Here is a 17770-nt window from a genome sequence, read left to right as displayed (position 1 = left end):
TTCTTCTCACAAGAATGACCCCTAGTGTACTTTTCTTTGTAATGAAAACAAAGCCCTTTTTTTCCTACAAAACTCAACCTTTTCAGGTGTCAATCTACGCACATTATCATTCTTAAGCTTAATTTCTCCAGGATGTGTGTTACTAACATTGTGTTGAGGTTCTTTTATAGAAGGATTAGCATAAGGATGAGATAAAGTTTTGAACTTTAAATATGATAACTTGGCATCGAGTTGTTCATATGCAGTGGCCACCAATGAAGCAAGATTTTATGAGAGAGGGATTGATATCTTGAGTTCTGTTAGCTAATCTCCTGAATTCCAATATGTAATCTTGCAAAAACCTGTCTTTCGCAGCTTGACCAAGCTCTAACCTAAATCTTCGAACTCTAATGGTCCGAATTCTTGACATAAAGCCCTAGTGAAATCTTCTTATTTGGGGTATTTTGCAATACAATTGGCCCACTGAAACCATTGCAGAGGCTCTCCTTCGAGATGAAAGGAAACCATTTTAACTTTCTTGAGATCTTAGATATTTAAGAAATCCAAGTAGTGATCAACTTTGTAAATCCAGCCCAAAGGGTCGTCTCTATCACCAAATCTTGGGAAATTCATCTTAAGAAATGGAGGGCGCTAGTTCGATGCATTGGGAAAAACTTCTTGGCGAAGTGGATTGGTACCTAGATTAGGGTTCATACCCCTTTGTCGATTTGGATATGACTACCCCTCGAAGATAACGAGTGCAGCTATTGAAGGATCAATTCATGGGTAACTCTGAATTCCCTTCTTCTTGATTTTTTGAACTCATTTCTAGATTCTTTGAATTCTTGCTGGAAATCAGCAAACAAGGATTTGAGATTGGACACACGAGGCTCCATGGTTTTTCTGGAAGCAAGGCGAGTTATACACGAGAAAGGATTAAGCAGGATCGAATGCACTAGTTGATACCAATGATAGAAACCCAACTTCACTTCTTTCTCAATGTAACAGTAACTCTATGTATTTATTACAATATTCAACTTTTACAACAACTTTCCCTTACAACTTTTCTTATATAACAGCTAGCTATCTTAGCCACTAAGAAACCTGCTAACAACCTTATCCTCTAATTGAAACCAACTAACCAACTTCTCATATCCAATTATTAGTTACAAACTAAGTAATTGTGCTGAATCATCATCCTAGTCAAAATCCTATCAAACCAGCTCTAATGGTTAATTTGGTTGCACTAGATATTATCCATTACCTAGGGATTTAAGCTACATTAGTAAGACATGAATTGTAAAACATTAGATACATTTCTAACGCACGGATAGAGATTTGTAACTGATTACTAGAAATGTGCCGTTTGCAAATCTCTCTAAATAGATAAGGGCCCGCCAGCGCACGTGGGTCTCATCTCTATTAGAGAAATGATACAAATCATGGTACAAGTAGATAGTAAGAATATCATTTTTGTTTGTTGGGTGACTTTATAGTACTCATGAGCAGTGCAATTCTAGTTAACTTATCCTAAATTCCTTGCTACTTAGAAATCCGTTGTCCAAATTTATCAAAAAAAAGGTACAAAAGTGCTTGGTGCAATGTCCAGCAGTTTTATTAAGCGAGGACAACAAGGTTACACATTCAACAAGCGTGCAGATGCACAAGTACCAGCTCTTATAGCTTAAGTTTGTATGCTAGGCTCTCTTTCCCACTGAAACGTAAATAATTTGTAAATTAACCACTAAAACTAGCTAGCTGCTGCACGAAAACTCCCCGGAAGCCACACTTCTTAGTAAGGATTAGTTGCTGGCATGGCTCCTGGTCTGGTAACAGATGGACAGAGGATCCAAGTTCAAAACTTGCCAACTAAAATCATATGACCTAGGTAAAATATATTACGCCGTAAAAAACGCTGTTTTTTTAAAACCTACGTATCAAAAATATACCTTAATCTGTGTACTTAGTTCTCTTGTTCTCTCAATGCTCTCATGCCCCTGCAGATCCACATTTCTTGATTTTTGCCACGCAATTGTCTTTAGGCCTAGTATGAGGCAAGTACATCAAGGGGCATCCCGGATTAGTGCGTTCCATCCTGCAGCATTGGTCAGATCACAGAAACATTAGAAGATGATTAAAAATATAACAACCGATTTTCCAATTTTAGTCATGGAGAGGCAATTGGTTTAGAGTACTCACTTATAATTAAGGAGGAAATGGTGAAGGAAAATAGCTATTTCCAGCTTAGCAAGATCATTTCCGGGGCACAGATGGCTTCCAGCTCCAAAGGGAAGAAAACTAAATGCTTTCGGTGTGAAATTCTGGGGCGGCAGAAAGCAATAAACCAAGTCAGATGTAAGTACAAATTATTGTTTGTCATAATTATTAGTAAATTATGGTGCTTAAAAACTTACATCCCATCTGGAAGGGTTGAATTCCATTGGGTTTGGATATAATTCAGAATCATAGTGAATGCTCCTGAACCAAACCAACACTTTCCAGCCCTTGGGAATGCTATAACCTGAAAGCCAAATATTAAGTAAATTCTGAGGTCTAGCAGTTATTTGAAGAAAAATGTGTAACGAGTGAAGATATGTATGCAGAGTAAAAAATACATATGAAAAAAAATCTTAACCTACCGTTTATTTTGACATCCTTCTTTGCCTCTCGAAAGACGGTGAGTGAGAATGTTATCACGCGAAGAGTTTCATCAATCACCTATGGAGTTTAAAACAGTTAGCTGGAACCAATTGGCAACAGCTGAATAAAAAAAAAAAATGAAAATGAAGCCATATTTTGGTACCTGGCAAAGATAGTCCATTTCTCGATATTCCTTGAGTGTCAAGCCCTTCTGCGTTGGTGGCCTCCTCTTGAGAATCTCCTCTTGCTCAGCCTAAAGTTGTCCAAACATGATTACCAAATCCATTTGAAGTATTCAAGAGTTATCAAACCAGAATTTGTCAAAAGATATCAAGGAAACGATAACATCTCTTCATTGAACAATCTTAACAACATAAATATCTATTAATTTGACACATGCGGGCTAATCTAAGTGGATTGATTACGAATGCAAAATGAAAGCTAAAATTTGTGGCTATGGTGAATTGTGACAACGCGCCTGCACAGGCAAATCAGTCCCCTATTATTCAAAAGAAAAATGAGACAGAAAAAAACTACATTCAAGATGAACTACCGAAAAATATGTTAATTCAAATACCTTAGCTCTCTGGAAAGCTTCTGGGTTTGCTTGTAGGAAAACGGTAGCCCACATTATGGTATGGCCGGAAGATTCATGGCCTGCATTCAAGTACATTAACAGTACGTCTATAATGTCCTCATCGTTAAGTTTTCTTCCATCGTCATCCTCAACATCCAGCAGAGCGTCCATCATATCTTTCTTCTTTAGATAGTAGTTTCCGGACTTTCTTTGAGCTCTTCGCTCATCAACAATTGATTGAAATATAGCAACAAGATTTTTCCGAGCCTAAAATGGAAATAACTCGGTTAAATGCTAAAAAATTACAAACACCACTGTCCAAGTTATGAAACACAAAAACCCAACTTATCAGTTCCTCACCTTAAGTGCTTTATGGTATGCAAATCCCGGAAGATTGATTGCCATGGCTCTAACTCCGTAGTTAAGTACTGTGTATTCCCTCTCCAAAGCCTCCATGACTGGCTCGCTCTCTGAGCTAAGAAAGATGTACATAATAATCTTGAAGGTAAGCTTTCTGAGTTGAGTTAAGAACTCTATGTGTCCCAGTTTGGACCATTTTTCCAAGGACGTTATGACAATCTCTTCAATGTACTTCATGTACACAGACAATGCTTCATGACCATTGACTGGAGCTGCTGTTAGTCTCCTTAGACGTTTGTGTTCTTCGTAAGATATACCAATGAATGATTTCTTTCCAATTAGCTCCACAGTAGAAACAGGCCACCCGGGTTTGAATGCATCGTCATCAGTCAAAACTCTTTTACTTGTTTCAGGCGTTGTAACAATGATGCTTGGGAACCCGAACATGAAGGCCTTGTAGATTCCAGTTTTCCCAAATCTGCATTGTTCATTGACAAGGCAACAAAGTTACACTGAAGTTAGTCAAATCGGAGAAACATATTGCACACACAACGATTGAAACTAAGCCGATAATTAACTGTCAATAATTCAAATGAAATTAGTCAACCAAAGAAGAGCTTATGTGTCAAAAATTAAGAAACTCTTCCATTCACATTGTTCAACATTATGGTACAATGTGAATAATGTTCTTTCATCCATGTACCAATTTGTATTGGGTGCATTAGGCGCACTGCATCCGACACTAATAAAAAATGAGTGTGACACATTGCTACATGGTGACCCTACATAAGCGTGCAAGTTTGGACCAAAAACTATTTGCTGCTTCTAAATCTCACAGACTATAGTGCTGGCCACAATGTCAACTTGTTATTTCAGGGTAGTTTTCTAGGGAAAGGGATCCTCTCCGAATCTCTTCCTACTAATCCACCAAATTAGAGAATCTGTGTCATTGAAATTTGATCCAACAACTGAAGTTATTATAACTTTTAAAGTGAGTCTCTATTTGTAGCCGTTAGAACAAATTTCAATAGCACGAATTTCCTGACTTATAGATTAGGCGGAAGGGATCTGTTTCCGTTTTCTAGCATCCATATATATTATTTAATTCTAAACTTTTTAATTTTGTTAGTTTTTTATTTTAGAAAAGGGAAAAAAGAAAGAAGAATATTAAAAGCAATTTCTAAAGAGAATAACTTGGAGAAAAAGCAGTTAGTCAATCAACTCAACAAGGTGGGAACTTATTCTTAATTTTTGGAAATGGAGTCCCACATCGTCATTCCGAATGAGTCTCCATTATATCTCACTTTTGCACTTAAATGCCAAATGGTTTCTTTGGTCAGAAAATGCCAAGTAGTTGATGACAAGGGTGAAGCATATTGAAATTAAAGTAGGCTACTAACTCAAAATATCAACAACTTTACCAAATCATCGCATTACAAAAATGAAGACATTCTCAACCCATCGAAAACTAAACTCTAAAACCATTTTATTTTATTTTTCTTTATTTAAGGTGAATTGAATCTTCATTAGACAAGTATCAATTAGACGCGTAAAGGAATAACCTCATTAAAACCTGCCTCTGGTAAAACCACAAAAATGAATTATGATACAATTTTGTCGAGGAAAGAGAGTGCTACACATATAAAACATAAAACATCTTTTCTTTTAATGTTTATTGTTAAACTCAAATTTTTTGTAAACATGATTTGGGATATTTTATAGTTTAAGCATCCCACATGGACAATTTGGTTTAACATGCACCACCCGTTGCCTGTCTATGACTCCCACATGTACAATTAGTGTGTGGGACATAGAAGGAGGAGATAAGCCCGTCTTATCAAAGGTCAAATAAAAACCCGTCATGTTAACATATGTACTTGACACAAATTCAACTTACTTTTTCGATAGTTTTAGTTTAAAATCCTATGTGAACAATTTACTTGTAGTGTAAAAACTAAGAGGATGTGTGAAATATATCTGCTAAGAGAATAATTTACACGACACAAAAAACTATTGTAGCAGGAGGCATTGAGCCTTCCTAAGCATGCACATTGTGGGGTTGAATAAGCATGTGGGGCACTGCTGAAGATCACGAGTTACGGTTGGGGATTGACTGCCAAAACCAAGGGTTTCAAAAAAAAAAAAAACAAGGGCTTTTGTGCAGAAAACATACAAAATAAGGAACGGTGAAAATTTGGGAGTATTTGCATGAAGTGTGGTGCGCAGTGACCCACATCTTGTATAGACTGTCCTCTACAAGTGTCAAATATGCACAGAAAAATCAGTTACAAAAGCAAATTACAAGAAAAAACCTTCGGTTACAAATGTGACAGTAAAAGTGAAAAAAATGGCCTATTATAAAATGTTTTTTTGTAACATTTAGTATTACGGTTTAACGATATATTCAATTTTATTTAGAAATGAGAGGTCTTAGGTACGATTATCGTTAAAAGAGAATTTAAAACACATTATTACTAGCTCATTGTGAAGTTAAGCTCATTCTCTCTCCTTAATATAAATAATATCATTTGTTAAAAAAAAAAAACGTTTTTGTTAACATTGTTTATTCTCTACTTCACTAAGGTTACGTATGGTAAGACAGACGTACAGCACAAACTTTCCCTTGTTGGGCCATATTGGTAAATTCAACATCAATTTACAATACCGCATAGAGAATGCAGTGTATATCGAGAATGTACCAGATACTGTAAATTCGTACAGGAAGTTATATTTTTTTATTGAATATCAAACAACATAAGAAGAACAGTATAACTGTAGCAAAACAGACATACAGATAGAGAAAGAGAGGTGGAAATTGACCTGGAAACAAACTTGTCGAGAAAGGACTCAGGATTGTTAGACTTGAAAGCTCTGAGGAAGGACCACATGTTGCCAATGAAAGGCAAGCCCAAGTCACCAGGTGGGAGGGAGTACCGCCTTTCACCCAGCTGGGTTTCATACAGCAACCGATTTGCATTCTTGATAAGCCACCAGAAGGCCACAAGTCCAACAAAGCTCGACAGAAGTAACATCCAAATGGAAGCCAGCCCCGTTCCCACACCCACTACCAAACCCAGCACCATGATTTTCTTATGCTTTGTGATGACTCACTATTCACTCACTTAAGAAACAGGGAATTAATATAAACAGAGAGAGAGAGAGAGGGAGAAGAAGCTCAAAGTTTGAGTGATATCCCTCAGTCTGTCTGTTTCCGTGTCTCTATGTTTGCTCCTTTATATACAATTTAGGCATGGCTAAAAATATAGCTCTTTGTATTAATGTGTGGGGAAATATTACAATACATATAAGGTTATATTAAATTCTATTTAGGTAGGAATTTTATATTAATTATAATTTCAAATTACATTATTATAATACATGCAATAATTACGAAGAAGATTTTGAATTAACTAAATTCCCAAAGCGGTATAAAAAAAAGTAGAAAAAAATTTCCCAGATAAAGAAAAACGTAGAAAAAAAATTTCCCAGTGAAAATTCAAAAAATTTGTATAAAAAAAAAGTAGAAAAAAGAGAGGAGAGAAATTATAAGTGAACTGAAAAAAAAAAAAAAAAAACGAAACTGTGGTATTTACATGGCGACAGAGACACGTATAGGTGCCGGCCCTTTAAGGCTTTACCTATATTTTTTTGTTTTGTCTTGCTATAAAATTGTCTTTGATTCTTTAACCTGCACCATTCGTCATTCGTGTATACTATTATTTTGGCCTGTTTATTATCTAAAATCCATATGAAATAATGTTTAAATTTGGACTAAATAAGATCCTTCTGGGAAATTAAAGAAGAAAAATTCGCAGGCTAAATACAATGTATATCCATAGTTAAAAAATTAATAAATACAATTTACATAAATATTAACTATACCATGTAAAAATAATTACTATGTTTCTTATGAATTTGAAGTGACTAGATACTAAGGATAATATAGACCTAATACAAAATTAATAAGGATAAGCGTGAAATGACTTACTTGGAATCCCATCCAAATCCACAACCAAATATGGTAAGAGAAATTTTATTTATATCCATGTTTTGTTTGTGTACACACGACTTACTCTCTATACTTACATACTAGTTTATTTAACTCTAATTATCTCATTACACCCAAAAATTAGTTCGTACACTACCCTCACTTATAAAAAAAAAAAAAAAAAAAACCAACTCAACTCAATTATCTACATTTCTGACACACCCCAACCAAAATCAAGGCGTGCTAGCTGTCACGTGAGGGTGACGTAGCTATGTGCACAGTGCGGAAGCAATAATAATACAAGAAATGCGAATAAATAAAAACCAAACTAACTAGAGCACTAAATAAGTTAAGGTGCGAGATGAAATAAGTGTGAATTCACAACTAGAGCATAAGTAGTCTAAGTGCAGTTCAGCAAGACGAATACTAATTATACAACACCAAAGGTAATCCTACAATGGTGATAATCTGTCAGAGCTACCGTGGATTCCTCGCAAGCCACCAAAAAGCACTCCTAACTAGAACCCAAAGGGGCGCAAAACAGAAAGTGTGAGTGGGCAAAAACAAAACTTTTCAAAATCATTTCATTTCTCAAAAGTTCTAACCATTCGCTGTAAAACCTGTATAATTTCCCAGAAAATAGAATACATAACTATACCACAACCATGCTCAGAATAGCCAAAATTCACAAATATGCCATGTCGAATATCTCAACATCAAATATATGTAAGCCAGGTGATATAAATCAATGCGAATGATATGTCAGCCAGAGTCACCTAACATGATCTGTACGACTCAAATCCACATCCTAACTCTGAGCGGGAGCACTAACACCGGGGTGCAGGTTTATGAGCTCTCAACACATCTCACATAATCATCATTCACATAAACAACCTACAACTCACCTGGTACTTACCTGAGTGTCCACCGCGTCAAATCACAATATGCACATATCATACAAATTCATAATCTAAAAAAACTTCTCTTTTAATGAAAAACCCTTTTTAAAGGTATAGTGAATAGTACCAGGGAAAGGTATAAATATGGTTTTTCGTTAAAAGTGAACAGTACCGGGAGTGTTTTGTTAAACCTCTCTATATAATATGGGTATAATTCTAATTGTGGGACCATAATTTTTCAGGGTTGTAGTAAGCTGATTCCAAGACAGTTACCTCAGAAGTTCGGTCATGAACTCTCTAGCTCCATGCCGAGCTATATCAGATGGAGCAGTGGTGCCACCATCACCTTGTTCTAGGGCAATAGGTAGAGTTTTAGCGACACCACTGGATGACCATGGTGGTTTCGCAAGACACGTGATCTGATCCAAATGTGGGCACAATCAGATCTTATAAGTCTTGAAACTCTTACAATCTAGGAATTGGTGTGCGTCGCAAGTAATCACAATTCCTAAGAAGGTGCAATATCTACTTTTAGATATCCTCTAGGATTTTCCTGACTTAGAATGAGGATTCTATCCTAAAAAGGTCTCTTTCCCACGATATAATACACCATCTGAGGTTCATCTTTGGTATTGCAATCTAAAACACTTGATTTTCTTGCTCACTACTTGAGTCTAAAATCATTCACTACTTGACCGTTGGGGATCATTTGGCCAGTATACCTTCCGGTTTTAGGCTTGCTCATAGTTGTTGATTGTTTTACAGGCTAGAGTTTGTGCATAACCACCACTCATGGCGGTGCACGAATCTGGGTGCACAAATCTAGTTCCACAATTGGTTCTTTCATTGAGAGTAGAACTCATATTCCTTTCGGCCAAATCATTTTGCCAAATTGACATTTAGCGTTAATCGCACTGGTGCGGATAACCCACATTTTGACGCATCAATCATTCTTGGAATAAACAACCCGCCACCACAGGTCATTGCGACCCTTGGGGTAAGTAACGACCTGCAGGGAGCCACCACACATGGGAATGGCAAAAATCCCGCCAACATATCACCTCCCTCCATGGACCAGATTTGGGAGACTTTAACCAAGATCAACCCTTCTGTTGAAAAGCTAAAAAGAACTAAACCTCTACTCGAGCGGAAAGTCACTCCAACTTTGTAGACATGGAGAGGCATATAAAGAACTTGGAGAATTCAAGCAGAACAACCCCATGAAACCAAATCCTTGTTTTTGGATACAGAAACATAAGCACCATAACCCTTAAAGGAAACCCCATAATGTCGTTTGTTGTTCTGACATTGGCAAATATCATTAATCTGAGCAGAGATCCGCTACACAATGGTAAAGTTGCTAAAGCAATTTCTTAGGGGTAGCCACAAAACCCATATAATCCCCCTTCAAACGCCATGGGAACGCTAAGGGTAGAGCTCCGTTATTAGAGATTCGACAAGTCTGAGTCTTCTAAGGCCAAGAGTAACGACTTCTGGACAAAGAAAATCATATAAGCTTAGCTAGGTGAGATCAACCTCTTATTCCAAACATGCTTACAATCCGGGTTAAGACACTGCTTTCAATGGCAATTGAGGATGTAACTTCATCGAAAAAGTTTTCCCAGCCAAGGTTCAAGTCGTTTCGTGACAATTCTGACCCCAACTACCACATCAGGCATTAGTGGAATGTCATGGCACTAGACAACAATGATGATGCATGGATGTGCAAGATGTTCCCATCTACTCTTGGGTGACCCGCAATGAGATGGTATTCGTAGTTGCCAACCAGGTTCGTCAACTATTTTGAAAGTTTCGTCGACATGCTCACAAAAATTTATTCGGTATACCGAGACATTCGTAAGTGTCACGAAGCTATGTTCCGGATGCCCTCAGTTTAAGGATGAAAGCCTCAGAACCTACCTAAAGCGCTTCCAAGCAGAACTGGCGGAAGTGGAGAAACCTGATGGCAAGTTAGCCATTATGACGTTCAAACAAGGGTTGTACGTCCATTCACCTCTTTCTCAGAAACTTAACAAAGGAAAGCATGATTACGCCACTTTGGCAGAGTTCTTTGATATTATAGATGCTCTGACTGACTAGGTTGAAAAAAGCAAAAGAACAATAGTTGAATCAGATTATTCTAGGGAAACTAACAAAAGAAAGGCTAACAAAAACATACCCCCTCCTTCTCCATGATGCTAAACCAGTATACCACTTCGAACACCATAATCAATAACATCCTTCATAACATAAAGGACAAACCATTCCTCAAGCACCTAAAGCCGCTATCGGAGCACTTAGCAAAGAAGAATCCAAACGAATACTACAAGAGAAATGGCCATGCCACCAGAAGTTGCCGAGTGTTGAGGGACCACATCAAAGAGCTCCTAGATCAAGGGCATTGCTGGGATTTTGTAAGAGACAAAGTAAGGAAATAAGGCTCAATTGAAACCAAAGATAGGGATCGATTTGATAAACACACTAATGATAAGACTGACGATCGGCAAAAAAGCCTACCCTTTACATAAACTGCATCCATGAAGGGTGAAAAACTCCAAAAGATAGAAAAGCAACGAGAAAAGTCACAAGAAACCCAATGCCGATAACCTTGAGATAGATCTTTCGCCATCACCTCCAAATCAAGTAAAAAAAAAAAGGTAATTCAAACTAAACATGGTTTGATTCTCTTCTAGGGATATGTAGGCAAAGTACTCTGGACTCAATCACAACGTTGCCATCTGCACGAAGACAAGTCCACGAAGAACTCATCTCCCAACGCCTTACCATAGGCTTAACGTTAAAAGTGATCCTGATGTTATTTTTACACCATATCATCTTTTTCTTATAACTACACCAGTGATTTGATTCTCCATCCTGGAGATATGTAGACAATTCTTTATGGATTCAATCACACCCCCCTTTATCAATCTTATTTTAGGTATGAATAAAAGAAGTTTTGATCTACAAATACCTATTCTATCTTTTCTTTTCTTTTTAATGCATGGAATATCTTGTTCATCCCACACAAACGCATAAACTTTGATAACTTCGTATGAATGCAAATCTAAAAATTCAAAGCAACATTGTTAATTGAGTCTCTTTTAGCCTAGTTCGCGTTGAAGTTAGCAACTTGAGAGACTCGAACTGTAATAAACGCGATAATTGTTGGTGGGCTACAGGCACGGGCATATGGCGACCTGACTCATAAGTAAAATGCACTATTTGACTTCTAGAAAGTTTATACAACAAGCAGAGTTGTGGATTATAACATTCAAACCCGAGCTCTACCCCATTCAAAAGAATAGTCGAAAGGGCCATCCAAAAATCATCTGAAGGTGGCTTTGAACTCCAACCCTAGGTACGACTACTTTTAGAACGGACCAACATGCTAAGTCAAGTATGCTCTGAAACATCATATATTAGTAAGTCTGAATCAGGCATCCAGACTAGGCAATCCCCAAGACGAATTTTATTCCAATAGTGCTCTAATTTGCGGTAGTGTTTTAGCCAACCTAGCCAAGGTATTATTTGGGAAACTCAGGTTCGATGCATAGGGTTCGATAAGGGATTTAAAAGTGTTTCCGACCCACATGTTGATGACCAAGACAGTTTGATAAAGGATTCAAACAATTTTCTTGTCATTAGGGGAGATAAGAACATCAACATTCCAGAAAAATGACGTGAATTATCATGGACGACTCTCACTTTGTCTTATTTAGATCCCTGCACCGCCTAGTTTGATTGAAGTGCCACACATCCTAGATCTTCAAAGCGCTACTCTGAGCATGCCAGATGCTTTTACTGATCTAGCGAGAATAATGAGATCACATATACCAGCTATAAATATCCTTACAAAAATAGATGTACCAAATGTACGACATACCTTTCTCCTAGAAGGCCGGGACGTCATTATGGCCGACCCCCGTATGTTGGCAGCTAATCAATCATATGCTCATACCCAGAAACATGGCAGAACTGTTGGTTCAAAGGATTTACAACCCCAAAAGAGGAAAACCATGGCATAGGCCAATGAGCCCGCCGTGAATCAAACAATCGCTTACTTATTCTATCCAATGCATGAGAAAATTCTAGATTATGGAAACGTCATGGAAAAGACGAATCCACCTTTCGAGAGTCTAGAGATTTCGATTCATTATGCTAGCTTGGATGATGTTTGAAATAAAAATGAGATGATAATCGACGATGCATTAACATATGCAATAGCTACTGAGATTATCTTAAGCGATGACATTGAACCATGTTTCGTTGATGAACGTCAATGTCGAACCGATTGGTCAAACTAGAAATAAGCAATCTAAGTCGAACTCGATTCTCTTGCGAAACGTAAAGTGTTTGGGCTCGTAGTTCCTACACCACCACATTTGAAGCCCATTGGCTACACGTGGGTTTTCGTAAGGAAGAGTAATGAGAGGAATGAAATAGGGCAATATAAAGCACAGATTATGGTGAAACGTATTCTTCCATAAATGATGTGATTATGTTCCGCTACCATATCAGTTTGGTAGTTTCCAAAAAACTAGATATGCATGAAAGTTCCTATATGGCTAACATTGACTAAATCAAATAGTTCTAGACCATGGAACACCCTCTCCATTCAATTAAGGCATTCACTCTACGGATTGAAGAAATCCGGGCGGATGTGATATAACCGTCTAAGTGAGTATTTGATTAATCAGGGATATATGAACAATGAGTTATGTCCTTGTGTGTTTATTAAGAAGTCACATTCCGAATTTGTGATCATTACAATTTATGTCGATGACATGAATCTCATTAGGACTTTTGAAGAGCTTGAGAAAACTACTGCACACTTGAAGTCAGATTTAAGACAAAAGATCTTGGGAAAATTCGACATTGTCTCTGCCTAGAGATCGAGCATTGTTCGGATGGAATCCTAGTACCATAGTCGAAGGTGTTACGTCGTTTTAATAAAGATAAAAGTGAAGCCTACAAGTACTCTTATGGTTGTTCAATCGTTAGATGCTAAACAAGATCCTTTCCGTCTTAAGGAGGATGAGGAAGAGATTTTGGAACCAGAAGTTTCATATCTACGTGTGTTTGGCACTTTATTGTACTTAGCTTAATGTACTAGACTTGATATCTTCTTTTCTGCTAATCTTTTGGCAAGATATAGCAACGCGCCCAAATGTAAACATTAGACAGTGTTAAAGAGATCTTTAGCTACCTTAAAGGTATGATAGATTTATGTTTGTTTTATCCCTACAAATCCTTGTTGGTTATGCTAACACAGGGCATTTATCTAACCCACACAAGGTGCGTTCTTAAATGAGCCATGTCTTTACCGCAATATATGGGACATCAACCAAGTAGACTTTAGTTGCCACTTTTTCAAACCATGTTGAGATTCTCGCCCTACATGAAGCTACTCGGGAATGCTTCTGGCTAAGAGTAGTTGTTGAACACATTCAAGCACATGCGAACTTTCTTCCTTCGTTGACACCCCTACAATGACCTTTGAAGATAACGCAACCTGTATTAAACAACTCAAGAAAGGATACATCAAAGGAGAAAACACCATGCACATTGTGCTGAAGTTCTTTTTCTCGCATTAGCAACAAGAATATCAGAAGATTGAAGTCAAGCAAATCTGTTTCCAGGGCAACCTGACCGACCTTTTGATGTGATAAATAATAGCACTCAAATTAAACCCTTTATTGACAATTGTAGTAAAGATGTAAGTAGGGATTGTTCTAGGCCGAGGATTATGAGGGATTGCTAATCTATTAAAAACTGACTCAAAAATACAAAACTAGGCTTAAAAACACTTAAATAAACTCAAAGACTCTTAACTAGACTTATATGACTCAAAACAAACTAAAAATACTCAAAACAGCACAAAACAATCAAATAGACTCAAACTAGACTCTAAAGGGTGATTTGGATGAATTCTAACTTTAACTTGACTCAAAACATTTAAAAACACAAATTGGACAAATTCTAACTAATTTGACACAACAAAGTAAAGGGGATTGGGTTTTTGACGAATTTAAAGTGAAAACAAGTAACTTAAAGACTTAAACAAAGTTTGGCACAAAATTGAGTGAATGGATGGGTGATTAGCTAGCTAGAGGGTCCTTTTCCACACATGACACACTTGCATACAAATTGATTTCCAGTTGCTTTTTCAATAAACTATGAACCTCAACACCCCAGATTAACCGTGACATCACTGATTAACCCTCAGATTTTCCTTAAGTCGTTGAATTGGATGGACAACGCATCAGCAACCAAATTATTCTTCCCAAGTTCTCTACATGAACTGCATAATAGAGACACAAGCAAAGATCATTAAGTTTCGTGAAAATCATAAGCATTGACAAAGCATTCGTAACTATGACATCATGGTACTCATGCCAGGAATTTAACTTAACATGATTGTGACCAACAACCTTTACTACTTGTGAATATAAGTTTGTAACGATTATGTGAAACTCTCTTATATTCTAGCATCAAATTCAAGCATGCAAGCTAAGTAGGCCTCCTTAATCAACATACAAGAATAAGTTCTTAATCAAACGGTTAAGTAAATTGCATTCACAATTTATGAAATCACAATTGGAATTAATCAATTCATATTACAAATATAATCATGGTTTCAAAGTCTCCTCTAGCTAAAACAAGTTTAGCCTCTCATGTTCACAGTAAAACAAAAAGAATTTAAATTAAACATTGAAAACAAAGGATAGATTACACCTAGAAACGTTCCAACAATCCAACTTGAATAGCCAAAAACGTCCAAGGTTGCTTCTCCTCTCCTTCTTCCTTGCTAGGCTGCGGCACAAGGGTGTAAAGGTGTGAAATTAGGTTGTGGTGTGTTATGGTGAAGGATTGATGAATGACAGGGATGTATAATGGAGGATAGGGTGCGGAATTTTGTATGAAGGGCGATGAAGGCTACGGATGGGGGTGTGTGTGTAGAGAGGGATGAATGATGGCTGAAATTGTGTATATGAATGAATGGATGTGTCTATGGGTGCAGCAAGGTGTTAATATTTCAGGGAAATGATCTTAACTTTAATTAAATGTTTTAGGAAAGAATTGGACCCCAAATCCCCAAGGAAAAGGAGAATTAAAGTCAGAGTCCCAAGGGAAAAGGGATAGGAAACTTGCAGCAAGGCAAATAGGAAAAGGAATGGTGTTTCCTTTGCACGGCAAGGAAGGGAGAAAGGGTAAGGTGGTGCGGCATCCCCCTTTGGCTGAGATTAAGGCTTCTAGAACTTATTTTTAAGTGTCCTAAATTAGGGACCCTCTTTGGTAGCTGGAACTTCTGTAGGAAAAGATTAGGGAAGCAAAGTCAAAATAAGGAAGTTTGACTCATGTTTCCTTCTTTGTGGCTGATTTCTTTACTTCCAAATCTTGAATTAATTTCTTCCATCTCTTTAGCAGATTCCTAGCCTCCTTTGGTCTTCAATTTCATCCATCCACCTTGCTCCAAGCATGTGCTAATCATTCCAAGCCCAAAACTGCTCCAAAATGCTCCAAATTGCACTTTCTTGCCACTTTAACCATTTGGACCTACAAACACACGAAAATAGCTCAAAATACTAAAATAACTATGAACTAACAACATAAATGTAAGAAAACAAGATAACTAAGTCCCCTAAATTTGCTCCTATCAAATTCCCCCACACTTAGCTTTTGCTAGTCCTCGAGCAAAACAAAACAAACAAAACAAACAAAACAAAATCTAGACCTTCCAACATTTACCTCAGGGATTTCCAATGAACATGACATATTAAAGAACACTACTCCCACAAATTTTAGTTCTCTTTACACTTAAGCAAACACTTGACCACAGTTACCACTTACTAGCTCACATTTAATCAATTAAAACAACATTTTGAATGTAGTAACATGCTTTAGAGAATTCCCTCAATTCCTCACTAGATGTACTCTCTATTTTCACACAGATTTTCTGACTACACTCCCTACACTAGGTATATGTGAGAAGATTGATGTAAACATGTAGACTAGCACTCACATATGTTCTAGCAAAGAAATCATTTTCTGGAATTATTACAATGACATGTATATGATCTCATGAATGGAATGCTACTACTTAGAACGAGAACCAGGGATTCCATATGCTCATACCAATTTCAAACTCCACATATTGAACACATAACATCAAGATAGAAGTCTAAGGGTTGTAATGAGGCTAATGTATTGGTTAACAAAGAAGGGTAAAGGATAAACAAAGGTTCTTAAAGCAATAGGAAGCAAAGTAATAAAATTGACACTTAGAATTCACTTTTGATGACAGAAACTAACTTTTAAACACAAAGGGAAGATTCGCACAAAACTTAGGGTCAAATTCAAACTTTTGGACCCTTTCTTCAACAACCAATAATTGTGAGTTCATTCTCACTTATTTCTCAACTCTTTTTCTTTCTTTTCACAACTTTTCTTCTTCTTCTTTTTTTTCTTCTTTCTTTTTTCTTTCTTTGTCGTGCCCTTTTACACTCCTTCACACTTGTTTTCTGCAATATGTTGATCAAAAGGAATTGCTTTTAAGTCATGCTTCACTATTCTTTAAGAACAAGGGTATGGATAGTCCTAATCTAGGCTAGGTGAGGATAATGTGGTTAACAAAGAAAATAGGCTAAATGGGTTCAAAAGGATTAAACCTACAATACATATGCAATGGGATAAGGCTTTTTGGCTGTGGTTTAACTAAACAACTTCATCTTATTGTATGTTATGCAATCAATATCATGCTTTGAATGAAATGGGCATGAGTTCTAGTATTTGGAACTATAATGATGAAACGCATTCTAAGTAGCAACCAATCAAAGAAGTAATGAGATCATGTAACAACTTTAGAAAACAATAATCCATAGATTTATAACTCTTCAAACAAAGTTTAGGCTCAAGTCTCTCAGGGTTGTAGCGTTAGTTTGAGTTCCTTCCTTCAAGCATGTTACAAAAACTGATTTTTTTTTTCTTTGTGATTACATGTGAATTTGTAAACAACAATTATAACTAAGTATTAACCAAAGAGCAAATCAAACTTCCATCCATGTTTGTAACATTCTTTAATAGTCATGCAATTAAAAACCAAATTCTCATCATTGTGTTGGAAGGTACCCTAAGACACAAACAAACACACAAAAACAACTCTAAAACAACTCTTTTTGGTTTTTTCAAAACTATTTTTCAAATGTTTTTTCAAATTTTCGTATTTTCTGAATAAGAGACATAAAAACACTTCAAAACACACTAAAAACACTTAAAAACACCGAGTAACAACATTAGAAGTGATAGGTGAATAAATCCCACGAAAAT

At 36.8% G+C, this 17770-nt stretch overlaps 1 protein-coding gene across 3 annotated transcripts; it reads right to left on the bottom strand.

Moving 5' to 3' along the window:
* Nucleotides 1–1572: 1572 nt before the first annotated feature.
* Nucleotides 1573–6823, bottom strand: LOC103965514 (ent-kaurenoic acid oxidase 1). Of its 3 annotated transcripts, XR_007260981.1 has the most exons (10): nt 6377–6821; nt 3557–4034; nt 3197–3463; nt 2783–2872; nt 2619–2697; nt 2394–2500; nt 2179–2300; nt 1929–2074; nt 1736–1805; nt 1573–1655 (listed from the first exon to the last, which is right to left on the bottom strand). XR_007260981.1 is itself a non-coding variant. In XM_048591650.1 (9 exons), exons 1-8 carry the CDS (start codon nt 6637–6639, stop codon nt 1969–1971), a joined length of 1512 nt encoding a protein of 503 aa, XP_048447607.1. In that variant the 5' UTR covers nt 6640–6823; the 3' UTR covers nt 1573–1848; nt 1929–1968. The 3 variants fall into 3 exon arrangements, 2 of the variants coding, with proteins under 2 accessions (XP_048447607.1, XP_009376861.2); XM_048591650.1 differs by having other exon boundaries at nt 1573–1848; nt 6377–6823; XM_009378586.3 differs by having other exon boundaries at nt 1573–1805.
* Between the last annotated feature and the right edge of the window lie 10947 nt (nt 6824–17770).

Source organism: the organism of the source record quoted next, unplaced genomic scaffold (assembly GCF_019419815.1).
Source record: "Pyrus x bretschneideri cultivar Hongxiangsu unplaced genomic scaffold, Pyrus_bretschneideri_v1 Contig35, whole genome shotgun sequence".
NCBI classification, from domain to species: domain Eukaryota; kingdom Viridiplantae; phylum Streptophyta; class Magnoliopsida; order Rosales; family Rosaceae; genus Pyrus; species Pyrus x bretschneideri.
This window is presented reverse-complemented; position numbering and strand designations above follow the sequence as displayed.

What these genes read in the sequence shown, in the direction of transcription:
- LOC103965514 (XM_048591650.1), bottom strand. Translation starts at nt 6,639, where the DNA reads ATGGTGCTGGGTTTGGTAGTGGGTGTGGGAACGGGGCTGGCTTCCATT. An exon ending in AAATGGACTATCTTTGCCAG is followed by an intron (nt 2,698 to 2,782) that starts GTACCAAAATAT and finishes TAAACTCCATAG; the next exon opens with GTGATTGATGAAACTCTTCG. An exon ending in CATTTCCTCCTTAATTATAA is followed by an intron (nt 2,075 to 2,178) that starts GTGAGTACTCTA and finishes CCAATGCTGCAG; the next exon opens with GATGGAACGCACTAATCCGG.